The sequence below is a fragment of the Diadema setosum genome, chromosome 21, assembly GCF_964275005.1.
Source record: "Diadema setosum chromosome 21, eeDiaSeto1, whole genome shotgun sequence".
NCBI lineage: Eukaryota > Metazoa > Echinodermata > Echinoidea > Diadematoida > Diadematidae > Diadema > Diadema setosum.
In genome coordinates, this window is record NC_092705.1 from 16,119,491 (window position 1) to 16,133,771 (window position 14,281).

Genomic DNA, 14,281 nt, shown 5'->3' on the forward strand with positions numbered 1-14,281 from the left:
TAGGTAATGCCTCGGATCCGCGGAATAGAAAAAAAACCCACGAAATTCATGTTACTCACCTGAGCATGAAAAATTACTTGTGCCAAAACATCCACTTTTACAGTATACCCTCCCCACTCCCCCCCCCCCCCCCCCATAAAAAGAGAAGTTCAAATTTCAAAACATTTTTCAACAATAAAATTCAGCCAGGTGGTGGTTAAGACATTTAATATTTAGGTTGCTGAACATCATTTTTTTTTCAGTGGAATCACCTTCATTTGAGACATGCAATCTAACATTTCTTTACGTAACTATTAAAGACATATCTTGTTATTAAATACATGTACTCAGGTTACTCCTCTCTTCTTATTCTTTGTGGAGACAAGAGAAAGAGGATGATGCTTGGCAACGGTATCCACAGAAAATAATTATCAATAAGTAAGTGTTGAAGTGGGTGAAGCAATACTGCAATCTTTGGCCTCACATACAGACTGATGGGAAGAAGCACCACGCAGAAATCACGTTTCTCCTTGATGCAAGACTACACACCAAGGTGCCTGGATGTCTGCTATTGATCATCAGCACTCTTTCTGAATACCGTACCATCCATCCACTGTCCATGCTATACCCTAGAACCTTCCGGATGGCATCAAATCAAAGAAGGGTGGTGGTAGGAGGCATGTGGCAGGGCAAGGTCAAAGTTGCTTTAAAAATAATCCAGCCTTTACTACCGCCCCTTTTGATGCTGACCATCCCCCTTGTCATATTTAACGATCACGACCAACGGCTAATACATGACCATGCTGACGAAGTGTCTTGACCAATGGTGCATGCCTATTTCTGAGGAAGAGTATTAAGTTCAGTGCAAAATGTTCAGACAGTTGAAGCTACTAAATTGCATACTAATACACACAAACCACACACACACACACACACACACACACTCACACACTCACACACACACACACACACACACACACACACACACACATGCACAATGGGCACAAAGAAAAGAACAAGTACACACTGTATCTGTTATAACAAAATTAAAGATAATCCACACTGTTGTTCTACGGTGTAATGCAGTAGCATTCAGTTTTGGCCAGCAATCCATTAACACTAAGGAGACTATTGTGGGTCTACATTGAGTTGAAGTCCTACATAAACAGGCATTGATGTTAATAGACAATAAAGTGGACAATACTCTCTATTAATCTCTTCACCCTTGTAGTAAGACTACAATAAACACGACGGCACTTTGTACAAAGAGGGTTGTGGCTGCCCACTGAGACAGCCAAACTTTAAAACAAATCACTATTATCCCAAAATTTCCCATAATTTTGTGTCGAGACCATGCAACAGGAACACAACAATTCTGCATCTAGACAATCATAAGCAAGGTGCCAAAATGCAAACTAAAATGAGGGAGCATCAGGCATTGTTCTATGGCTCCCTGTAACTTGACTTTCTCAGAAATAATTACCAAATGGCTCATCCCGAGTCTATTAAACACAAAGGCAATAATCTCCACACAATGATCATTACACAGACAAAACCAAACAAAAAGTAGTTACTTTTCTGATGGTTTCTCTTTCTTTCTGTGAGAGACAAAATAGTTGTATGATGCATATTATTCTATGAAAACACATCCAGGTGAACTACATTGTACACCCTACTTCCACCTCAGTATGTATGAAGCATTATCAATCCATTCCCCAAAACTTGATGGAATGTGTACAATCCACAAAGCATGAATATTCATTGGGATTTGTACAGTAAAAAGCAGAAGTGAAGCAGCAACTTGCCACTCTTCAGGTGACCAATATCCATGGTGATGAAGGATTCTCCTATGAATTTATTCAATACAGTTCCAGAAAACACATATTTGTGGTTTGGTGCTGTATCCCATATTCTATCATAACTTTTTACTACTTTGTATTTTACTTTACTACTAGTATTTCATGTAATGTATTCAGGTAGTGTAAAATTATGCATCATTTGAACCATCTGTTGTTCAAATTCAACTTTTTGTTTCAGTTGCAAAATTATTACCAGTCCCTCACTTGATGGCTTTATGAATTAGGTATACTATAAATTGGTAATATACATGATTTGAATTTAAAGGAGACCTCCGGATGATTTTCAAATTTTTACATTTGAACATATATAAATTAGTTATACTGGGTACAGAGTTTCAGGATTTATAATGATTGGGATGAAAAATAAGAATGTTTTCGAAAGTTTATAACAAATTGCAATGAACAAGGATGATGACATGGCAGCCTCACCATAAGAATGCATGGATGTGGCTCAAGGAAGCAGCACAAAAGAAGAAGGCATGCATAGATTACACACAGGTGAGCTTGCAAGCATGCGGTATTGTAATGGAATGACACTGCTACATTTCTGAGATATGTGAGGCTCCTATGTCATCATCTTTGTTCAGTGTAATTTGTTTAAGGTTTTTGTTTAAGGTTTTTGAAAGTACTGTTTCTCTGCTCAAGAACCACAACAAATTCTACAAATCTATACATGAAGCTGTTGATTTATGTACTACATGATGTGAAATTATGAAAATCGTCCGGAATGTCCCTTTAAGAAGATCAAAGTTACTATTTCCTCCTCTCAATTTTGGCAGATTTTTACAAAATTACTTTCTGATTTGGTACAGATTCAATGAATTCTAAACCAGTTTACACAATCTACAATCTTTCTTTGATGGTAGGACAGGATGCACATTAAAATTCAGGGCTGCCAGAAACATAACATTGTAGAACAAGATGATAATTTTCACCCCCCTGGACTCCATGGGTTAAGTGTGTTGTGTCTCTCACAGCGCCATATTCCCCGTCGCAGCCAGGGACAAGTCAATTTTTGCTGACGTGTCGAAACGTCGACGAATTCACGATACTGTGGCGGAGTACCCTCTGCGGACTTCGGAAACCAATACGATGCATATTACTAAGTATTGCCTTACAGTACGTACTGTCTAGTGATATCACAGGATGTATTCTCAACATTTCTCATACTGAGGGGGTGCATCATGAAAAATGCAAGGCGCCCTGGTGCATCTTAAATGTCAAGTATCAGCTTGTGAATAGCATGCAATCAAAGGAGGAGCGAAGACCTTTACAAGTGGTCTTGTAACAGGATGTGATGTCAATGAGAACATTCCACTTGAAGTATGCGGTACACAATTTGGTGTGGACCTACAATGTTGACAACTAGTCTCAGTTCCTGGATTTTGTATACTTTATCATTCTATCTTTCACACATTTCTCTTTTGTAATTTTACCCCAAGAGGTACATTGAATATGAAAGGTCCTGAAGAACACCCTTAATTTCTTGTGCAACCTTGCTCCAGCGCCACTTTTAAACATTACAGTTAGATTACGCACATGAATGATACCTTCCATTATCATTTTAATATCAAATGGAAATTACACACATCTGGAACGCAGACTATGCTACAACACGTTTGGTACATGTACCAGCCTTTGAACTGAGTGCAACCGCTTTTCAAGATGCTGTAAAGATTTTACCTAGCAAACATTTGAAAGAGGATATTTACATAACACACACACAGTAAACTTTGTATGCAAATATTATTCAGACAAGAATGATGCCATGTACATAAGGTCAACCTTTAAGGATAAAGTTCCTACCTAATTTGAATTTGCAAAACAAAGAATTCAACTAAATTACAACTTGAGATAGTTAATTCAGTTTAGAAATACACATACACACATTACACACTTTTTTGTTTTTCAATAATCTTTATTTGATTTCTATTTCACACACACACACACACAAATCAGTTGAATATCACCCTTATCTCCAAATGTTATCAAAAATGTCATTATACACTGTAAGATATCTTGTAAATGACAAACATGCTTGTAGTACAATGCTCTGTCATCATGTCTTACTACTTCATCAGTACATTACAATGTACACGTATGTACTCAGTATCGTGTTGTGACAGCACACATTTCATACACACACAAATCAAACCATGTAACCCCACATATGTAAGTACACATATCCACACACATAATATACGTATTGAAATATAACATACAATGTAAATGCACACACACACAAAGTATACCAAATAAAGCTAAGGCACTCTCTACTGCAGTCATCCTCCTATGATGACTCAATCATTACCGCAGACACACTTTACCCCAGGGTGTTTTCCCCTCCGCGGTCAATGGACGGGGTACCCCTATTATTCACGCAATGACCAAGCCTTAGCCTTATAGTGTGGCGCATCAGCTGCACACGCGCTTCTAACGAAGAGCGCACACGACAGCACATTATGCAGAGCAGTGAGAATAAACTGCTATATGAAATAAGCCTTTTACACCATGCAGAATCCTATACAGCTGTACCCAAATTAGAGCTCTGTCACATACAGTAAACTATGAACTTAGTTAATGATCACATAATATTGACTAATGTTTAAAATGCATCCCCAGAGACCTGTCTAACTACAGACACATGAAAGCCATTAAAAACATAGAGACAATTCTTTAAACACCAACAAAATCAGGGAGCATCATCACTTGCCAATATCAAACCATAATTTTCTAGCTACAGTTTGATGCATGCTATTTCAACACAAAATATCTTTGGTAATCAATATCTATTACTGCATGAAAATCAGAGGGCTTTTGTTTACTGTAGTAAATTTGTCTACATTTTATGGATGGGATATCTAAAAAAAGAACACATACACAAACTGTAAATCTATATTTTACAAGCCCCTATTGGTACAAGTGGTAGCTGCTCCCCACAAAACTCTGTGTCTGAAAACTTTAGAAGGGAGTTAACAAACTTTAGTCCAGGATTTAACGATCCTCTGTCACGACAGAGTGAAACCAAATCCCATTATCTCTTTTATGAGAACCAGCTGAACTGCCAAGAGATTGTAGCTGTTTATGAATACATGCTTATGATCTGTAGACTGAAACTTTCACTTTTAAGAGAGGGTGTCATTACAACAGAAAGCATTGTGCAGACACTTAATCCATTGCTGCACAGAACGTGAGAACCATGAACTCACTTTATGTATTAGTGTACCACCCATTACCTATGGAAACTGAGTGTGGAGTGCATTATGGGAAATGTTCATACCTAAAAGAAATCAACATGGGCACAAGAACAACTAAATCATGGATCTGTGGAAAAGAAGAATTCTACAAAGAAATATACAGATAGGGCCAAATACAGTCAACCTTGCCTAAATCGAAACTATTTGGACTGAAGAAATAGCTTTGACCTTGAGAAAATTTGACTTATGAGGGATTAAAATCAATGTTGTAAGAGAAGGGACTTGAAAAGACCTTCGACTTAGGCGATCATTCAAGGTTGACTGTAGGCCTATAACATTATGTAGGCCTACTTGTAGTATACAGTGTACACACACAACCAGACAGCCAGCCACAGATAGGAACATACACACACACACACAACATACAGCCATAGAGATGTTACACTTGCTGTACACATAAATTCACACAGAAAGAACAGCCAGCCAGATACACACACACACACACACACACACACACACACACACACACACACACACACACACACAAGCACGGACAGACAGACAGACACCCACCTTGAGGTACGAGCCATGGTACTTGGTGACGTAGGCGGAGTCGCACTGACTCAGCACCGTGATTTCCTGCTGGATGTCCTCGATCTCGTCCTCCGCCTCCTCCAGGTCGATGATCTTGATGGCTACGATCTCCTTGGTCATGTTGTCGATGCCCTTGTAAACTTCGCCAAAGGAGCCCTTGCCTATTCGTTCCAGCTTGGTATAGAGCTTCTCCGGATCCGCCTTCATATTCTGCATGGGGCCACGACAAAGAAGTGAAGGGGAAAAATCAACAAGATGTAGGCCTATACCAAAAATCACGAATATATGCTTCGTTGTCGAATTGAATCACCCGACAAAACAGTGCCCCTACTGTCACAAACTGTATTACATTGTATATATTCAAGAAGCATTGGCACTTTTAGCACAGACACATGAGAGCTTTGCGCATATTTACTGCACCCACAGACTGACTGCACGCAAGCTTGTACTAGTCGTACAGGCTTGCAGTATGAACACAGCTCATGCGAGACAAAAGTTAAGGATTTTTAGATTGTTATCCTCTGTTTGCATGCAGGTACGTATATGTATGGGTATGTGTGTTCATGTTTCTTTGTTTTGCTCATCTGTATGAGCTTGAGACACAAGCATGGAGCTACAATGTACTGCGCTCCATGGCACAAGTGTACATTGTACACAAACAGTAAAGATCCTACTCTCTCTCTCTAGGGATCCTTTAATGCGTCTGCAGCAAGCACTGTACAATCAGACATTGTATGCATGACAGACAGGAGACTTTTACAGCTTTACTTTTCCAGGCTCAACCATCCACGATGATACATAGTACATTATCCATCAGTTATATTAACAGTGCTTCCACTCTCGGTCTCCGGTCATGTGCATCTAATCTCCAAGACATCAGCAAACAATAACACTCTCGACTCGCTCTTCGAGACCAAGTGGGCGCTGTATTTTGGATCCAGTTTCCATGACGACAAGAAGGATGCTCGTGGAGCCGCAGGGAAACAGAACCAAGGCGTCAGTGGGTAATTAATGTCATTTAAACATGATGCCAGAAGAGAATAGAGATGAAAGTGAAAATTAAACCACACGCCTTGTACACGGCTGTACAAATGTATGTCTAGATCAATTCATTAGCATCCCTTTTCTCAAGACAACACTATCACTGGCAGCAGAGTCATTTTTCCCTTGCCCAATCTATCACACACGTTAAGGCAGATGGCCGCCTGAATATTGCTTTAATACCAAGTATGCAAACTCTTTACCACGTGCAGAGTGACACAAGCTAGTCATGACGTCATCCTGACCAAGCTGATGATTTCAAAGACAGTCAATTAACACAGCTCTGTCCACAACAAAGAAAGACAGTCTCTAAAATGATGACATGAGCATGATCCAAGCTTTTATAGCACTGTATGCTCTGGCAAAGATTACTACAATGATAGGATTGCAGTGTTCTATTTCCTGTCTCCTCCTTGCTGCCATTAGTTCTTTGGTCACTAATATCTTATCTTCAAGAAACTAATAAACTAGGTAAATTATGTGTATGTAAAAAGTGAGTTAGCCTTTTAAAGAAAAGAACAAATGGTTGAATATTAGGACTTCCTCTTGTTTCTACAAAACAATGATACAGTTAGATTCTGAGTAGCATAAATTTGTGTACGTATGTACGGCATATTTCAAGAACTTTTAAAATGTTGATTACACTAAGCAAACATACTCTAACACTAAATGAAAGAAACACAGAATTGATGTTTGAATTGCAAAAGGGAGTGAATTTTGGTCCTGACTACAACAACAACAATTAATACAGTCACAGTGCCCTGCTACTGGTTGCCTATGACAACCATCTTCTATTGTCTCATCCATTTCAAAGCAATTGTCTGGCTGACAATCAATTCATGACATCTAAATGGTTCATGGTTGGACCACACCTACAATGTACTCAGTGGTGATCATCTGATTCATCACAAGAACAGAAGTCTGAATGCATGTACAAAATATGCATTGAATGAGAAGGTTTAGAGGAAGAGTCAAACACAGTGTTTGGACAAGACATTTCCATGAATAGATACTAGTTACACTCTATACCAGAAGAATGTGCCTATATGCATATCATGGAATACTATAGAACCAGTACTGGCTGTCAGTGTCAGGCAGAAGCTTGGTGGTCTAGTGGATAAGACACCCGTCCGGTGATCAGGGGGTCGTACGTTAAGTATGTTCGAATCCAGCTCGAGTATAATGTACATGTACATGTATGCCCATGATTTCTTTTGCCATGGCTACTTCTAAAACACTGATCAATTCAGTGCTTATTTACATTGATGTCGGGAAATTTGTCAATCAGTTGCAATAAAAACAACTCAACAGAATAATTTCATCAATTTGAGTAGTGACCTTCTGTGCGTAAACAATGATCTTGTTTGGCAAGACACACAGTTAGCCAAAAATCCTCAATCTTGCATTATAATTTCATATCTTTAAAGCACTTGGGCTTGCTCGGTGAATTAGTCCACACAACTGTTGACAACACTGTATTTCTTTACTGCAATCTATCATACAGGTACCATACTACATGTTATGTCTGTGTAAGGTTTTGGTTCAGTACATACAATGTACTATGTACATAATGTACACCAATGTGTGACTGACAAATATAAAATACATTTGGCAAGCCAGAGGGTTTGAACCTTTTATTGAATAGTCTCTTTACTGCAAGATTGCATAGATATAAATTGAGACACTGCCACTGATCTACAACAAATTGTTGAAGCAATTTTGTTGTAGATACACGTACAGTGTCTCTTCTTTCTTGCAATATTGCATTACAATCACATAATACAAGTATGAGCCAAACCCCCCTTTTTGTAAATGGGATTCACAACATGGAACTTTGGCTTGAGTGGCATACAGTATATTCTGACCATAGCACAGAAAAATACCGTATGTGCCACTGCCAGTACTTGCCATAATTTGACACCCAAACAATGCTTGCCAGGTGAGTGCTAAATATTGTTTGAATCCCGGCATAATTTTGGTGAATAATTTAAGAAAAAACACAAAAGAAAAAATTGTTGTAATCGATTGATTTCTATACCTTGTGCAGCAGCTACCAGGTACTGATGAAAACAAATCCTCCATGCAACACATGTATTGTATTGAAGACAATATACTTTGAGGGATGTATACAAACATGGATATGAATTGGTGGGACAATCTGCTGAAGACAATCCAATTTTGTGGGATATAAACATCAGTGTAGGTACACTGTATGCGGGACAATAGAAAAGCTTCAGGCTGTATATTTGACATTTCATTTTCTTGGTTGCAAATAGTATGCGAATCCGATTATTAAATTGGTCAAATCTCAGTATCACAGCAAATACTGTAAAACATGATATACTGTATTCGCGGCATGAATTTTTTGCGAATTGGAGCCGACGGCCTTTTTTGCGGCATGAAATTTTCGCGAATTGCCACTGGCATTCAATGCATATAGTGTAGACAAGAACTTTCACGTGCATTTTACAGTATACTGAACCCACCTCAACATATTATATGAGCAAAATTCTGACTAGGATCAAACATTCAGAGAAATAGAATCAGTTCAAAGTTCAAATCTCTTTTTACTGAATACAACATATGGAGAATTTCCACTAACCGTAAAAGTAAAAGTTTGGGTGGTGTAGGAATTTTCATGCATTTCGCGCAACTACAAACTAGCATGAAAATAAAAGCAGGTGAATATTTTTGCTGGTTTATGTGTTTCACTTGTTCATGTCTTGATTCCACAGAATTGAAAACATGCAAAATTCAACCCCAAACCTGACTGAGCATGCAAATTACTTACATGAAAATATTCGCAGTGTGGAAATTTGCGCACATTTCGTGCAAACAGAAGCTAGTGAAAAAAATAAAATCACAACAATATTTTTGCATGCAATGTTCAAGTGATTAATGTTCTGATTCTGTGGAATTAAGAACAAGCAAAATTCATCTCAACCGGCCAAGCGCGTAAAATCACTCACACAAAAAATCCACTTTTAGAGTACTTATTGTGATAAATGACTGCAGCTTCCATGGTGTTACCTGTAGTTTCCACAATACCTGTGTGACACACTCATGCACACAATTATGATGACCTTAATATGTTGTAGCTTACATTTTTAAACAAATGGACTTGAACGTTTTCACCTTGGAAGCAAAAAAGAGCATACTGACAAAAATAGCTTGCCTTCTTGATACATGGTACATCTATTGTAATATGTCGAGTCTAGTCATTACGAAAATATGTCTTTTGAGATAGTGCAGACATTAATGAAATATCAGCGACTTTTAATTTGAAGAAAACATGTTACTAAGAGGTACTGTACAATGTACACTGTACATGTACATGATCAAGCATACTGACAAATCTTGACCCATGTGCTGTTGAACACCTGGGCCCCATTTCATAAAAAGCTGATATGATAACAACTCTTGCTGGAATGACAATTGTCATGGTAACGATAAGAATGCAGCTTCCTGATTGGCTGTTGCTATTGGAAGTTGTCCTTCCAGCAAGATTTGACATCCTTACATCTTTTATGAAACGGTGCCCTGCTTTAGAACTGTATCTTTGATGACTTACAAACTGTACTACAGGTCTGTAATTTTGGTACTATGGTTGAATTTGCATTTCAACATGTACAACATTCTACACAAGTTTCACTGATCTGTAACATTTGGTTGTTCTTTTTCAGCATTTAGGCCCTACTGAATATAAAATTGCACAGTAAAAATCTTTCCTTGGCAATATTCTCTTTAAATCAGCAAGTGCATCACTCCTTATTGAATCACAGGTACACTTTCAGCATCATATGGAGTTTAAATCACGACAGTTGACATTTGAAACACTACACAACATAAACATCATGAACAACATATCGTGTATCATGGTATCATTTTTCCTCATGAAAGAAGTGAAAAAAAAAGAGTTACTGTGATATCAAGATGGTTGAACTGCATGCAACATTCTACTTTAACGCACCTGCTGCTTGGGTTTGGATCGCCCATTGCGGTCCCACGGCAGTGTCGCGGACGGCTTCTCATTTTCCTTGATTCTCAATGAATCGATGCCCACTGAACAACAGAGGGCACTGTAACGTTTGTGCATTGATAATGTGGGGTTCTTACTCACCGCACAGAAAAAAAAAATGAAATTACAAGTACGGAAAATCAATCTTGGAAGTGAGACGGCAGCATATTCGTGACTCCAATCTCGTGTGATTTGACAAAAACCAAAATACAAATATGATCATATCATTCACGTACAACCAAAAAAAAAAAATGTGAAAAGCTAGAGTAATAATCCGATCATCTCAGTTACACTATGTCACATTGACAATCTGAGGCAAATAAATGGAGTCTCAGCGAAACTTCAGAGTTGGTCTCTCCGATGTCATCATTGCAGTAGTAAACGATCCTTCCTGAATTCAAACATGAGAACACCGATGTATCAGATATATCCACTGTATAATTCCATGGTAATATTCCAAGCAACAGAGGCACAGATCCTCACATTTTAACTAAAAACTTGTTTGAATAGCTCAGAGGAGACAACATACACTGTACAAGCTCAGACCAATGGAGTGTGTAGTACATGTGGCGCTATCAATAGTACAATGTACAGTACAAAGTATTCTGTATTTGCATCCGCCAGTGCAAAACTGCAACACAAATTTCTATAAAAGTAGCACGAACAGTTCACGGCTCATAAACAGACTGGCATTGCCGCGACGAGTTCCCCTTTAGTTATTTCTACCCAGAGGGGTGCAAGACAAGCCCGCCTTCTCTTTTGATCCCTAAGAATAGGGGGCCCAGCTTAACTCAAAAGAATTTCTGGGGAGTCAACACTCTCCTGGTCACTGAACAGCCAGAGTCGTTCTTTTTACTAGATGAATATTCCATTGGAGAAGTAGTGGGACTGGCCAAAGTTCTTTTTTCTCCCTGTCAAACAAACTGAGACCCCAAAACATTTGAAGAGGAATGACAAACAATCCAAAAGCAACATTAGGTAACTGAAGACACCAAATGGTTACTTGAAAGTTGCACTTGCAGAAGTTAGATTTATGCCTGAGTGGAACGTCAACTCCAAACAAAGACAAAAAGTGGTCAACAAACTGCTAGTCCCGGGGTCTGCAAATATCCAAAATGACAGCATGAGCAGCATTAGTTGCGGTGCCTACGTGTGATTCTAATCCTAGTGCCTGAAAGAAAAAAAAAGAAAGAGAAGGGAGTCAACTCCCTTTGCCCCCATGGAACAGTTCTCGACCCTCATTAGCATTAATCGGTCTTCCCCGCTATGGTTTTCCAGAGGACTTGCTTGGCCCTATCCGCCCGTCTCAGCAGTCATGGGGATGACTAAGAGTAGATCACTTTGCACGCGCTACCCCTCCCAAGCCTGTCCTGACATTCACTTCCGAGTCGGGTCCCCTGATCCCCACAAAAAAACAACAACAACGCATGCTCACTGGTGCATGAGGGCGCAAAAACTTTGACGAGCGAAGATCGTCAGGAGGTTGCAAAACTGCATCAAATCACAGGCAACCCCTGTGCCACAGATTTTGACAGAAGAGCCTGGAGAATTTTATCAACCTCTGAACCTATCTGGCATGGGACAAAACCTTGGATTTCGGGGTCAGCTTGTATAGATCTACGGCCAACTCTCAGACTCTTCACAACAGTAATGCACAACTGCAGGGTATACACCGCAATGCAATGTTTCGCTGGTTGAGCTTCAAAATTGTTCACTTCCCTTGAAGGCTTAACGCCCTGATCATGGATGGCGCTTCGCAGCACCCCAGACAGGCAAGGGACAAGGGCTTCCTACACAGCCAGGTGTGGTGAGTGAAGTGGAAATGAAGATAGCGGTCTGTGACTCTCTGTGATTCTTACCAGGTCCTTACAACGTCAGTGACTGCGAGAGGGCGCTGTTGGCAAAGCGCAATTGATTTACACATTCCCACCATCACAAACGTGGAACAAAGTATTGACCGTTAAAGTAGATGAGTCAGGACCACTGATTGGAACAAATGAAGAGTTTTATTGTAAAATGGGCTAAGCGCCATTTTTAAACATTTCAAAGTAAGCCCATCATAAGATAGAGCAAAATTAAGCCTTTCCAGTAATACCTCACTTGTAACATACAGGTACAACAAATTGTAACAAGGAATACAGTGTATTCTAGAAGTTATGATTAAAAATATCTGTCATTTTCTTTGTTTTTAGCACCTTTAATCACAAATATCTCAACTTAACAGGAATGGAGATAGCTCATTTTGCATTAAAACTCTTCAAATGTAGGGCAAAACACTCACATGGGCTACAACAGGACTACATGTAGTTTGGCAAACTTTCCAGTGGCAGCACTTCAAGAGAGCTGCTCACATACTCAAAAGGCAATGGCTACCAAGAAGTTTACGTAAACCAAAAGGGCCGAAAAGGCGCCAGCAGAACAATATGTATGACATCAAGATGTATTTTTCATCTGTGTAATTTTGCTACCTACAGTCTGTAGGGTACGTACAATTGTACATGTGAGTATTTACGATGCACACAGGCAATGAGACTACGTACTTGTACATTGTAAGTACATTTGTATGCAGATTTCAAACCAACTGATATACTGTATACCGGTAAATGCATCATCTACGGTATATAAAAGTGCTCTGAGCAATGGACCAATGAACTGACATGAAGGCAGCTGTTTATTTTCCTTGCTTGCTCTGACACTCGCAACCATCTACACAATAGCTGCTTTACCACGAAGAATTTCATAAATGCACTTCTAAGTTGAGTTCACATTTTTAACAGTCACTCAGGCATGGCTCTCTGTGTCACAATTGTTTACCAGTATAGCAGCGGTTTACAATGTACGAGCTCTGTTCACATTTTTCACCATACATGAAAATTCTAGAAACCTATGGGGAAGCACACACAAACAAATTTAAAGGACAAGTTCACCTTCATTAACATAAGGATTGAGAGAATGTAGCAATTTTAGTAGAACACATCATTGAAAGTTTGAGGAAAATCGGACAATCCGTTCAAAGTTATGAATTTTTGAAGTTTTTGTGCAGTCACCGCTGGATGAGAAGACTACTGCAGTGTATGATGTCACATGCGTACAACAATATACAGTGTAAGGAAAATATAAAGAGAATTTCACAAAATTTCATCTTTTGAAAAAAGTACACATTCCCTTGACTCGTTACTGACATTGTATGTTATGGGTAATATTATTCCCATTGCCTTTAGAAAGAGGCAAGTCAAGTGCTCTTTTATTATGTGAAAAAAGTGAAAATATGTTGAATTTTCTTTACATTTTCTTTATACTGTTGTACTCATATGACATCACGAGCCTTAGTAGTCTCCTCATCCAGCAGTTCCAACACAAAAATTTTAAAAATTCACAACTTTCATAACACGTAGAGGGTCTCAAATCCATTATCCTGCCATTGAAAAGTTCAGACAAACAAGATGTACCAAATGCATTTAATTCTCTCACTTCAAGATATGATATTGACCTCTGCATCTATATGACACAGTAACCTTTATCACAAATATTTATTAGCCAGTTAAATGTCCACAATGCCTCATCTTCTGTATCCCGTTTGATGAGATCTATTA

At 38.9% G+C, this 14,281-nt stretch overlaps 1 protein-coding gene across 1 annotated transcript in view; it reads right to left on the reverse strand.

Annotated features, from left to right (window-relative positions):
- The window catches only part of LOC140244677 (serine/threonine-protein kinase 25-like), a 67,201-nt gene that overhangs the window by 45,691 nt on the left and 7,229 nt on the right, over positions 1–14,281 (reverse strand). Inside the window, exon 2 of the mRNA XM_072324297.1 lies at positions 5,609–5,839. Coding sequence (XP_072180398.1) covers positions 5,609–5,839 — 231 coding nt within the window. The remainder of the gene's footprint in view (positions 1–5,608; positions 5,840–14,281) is intronic.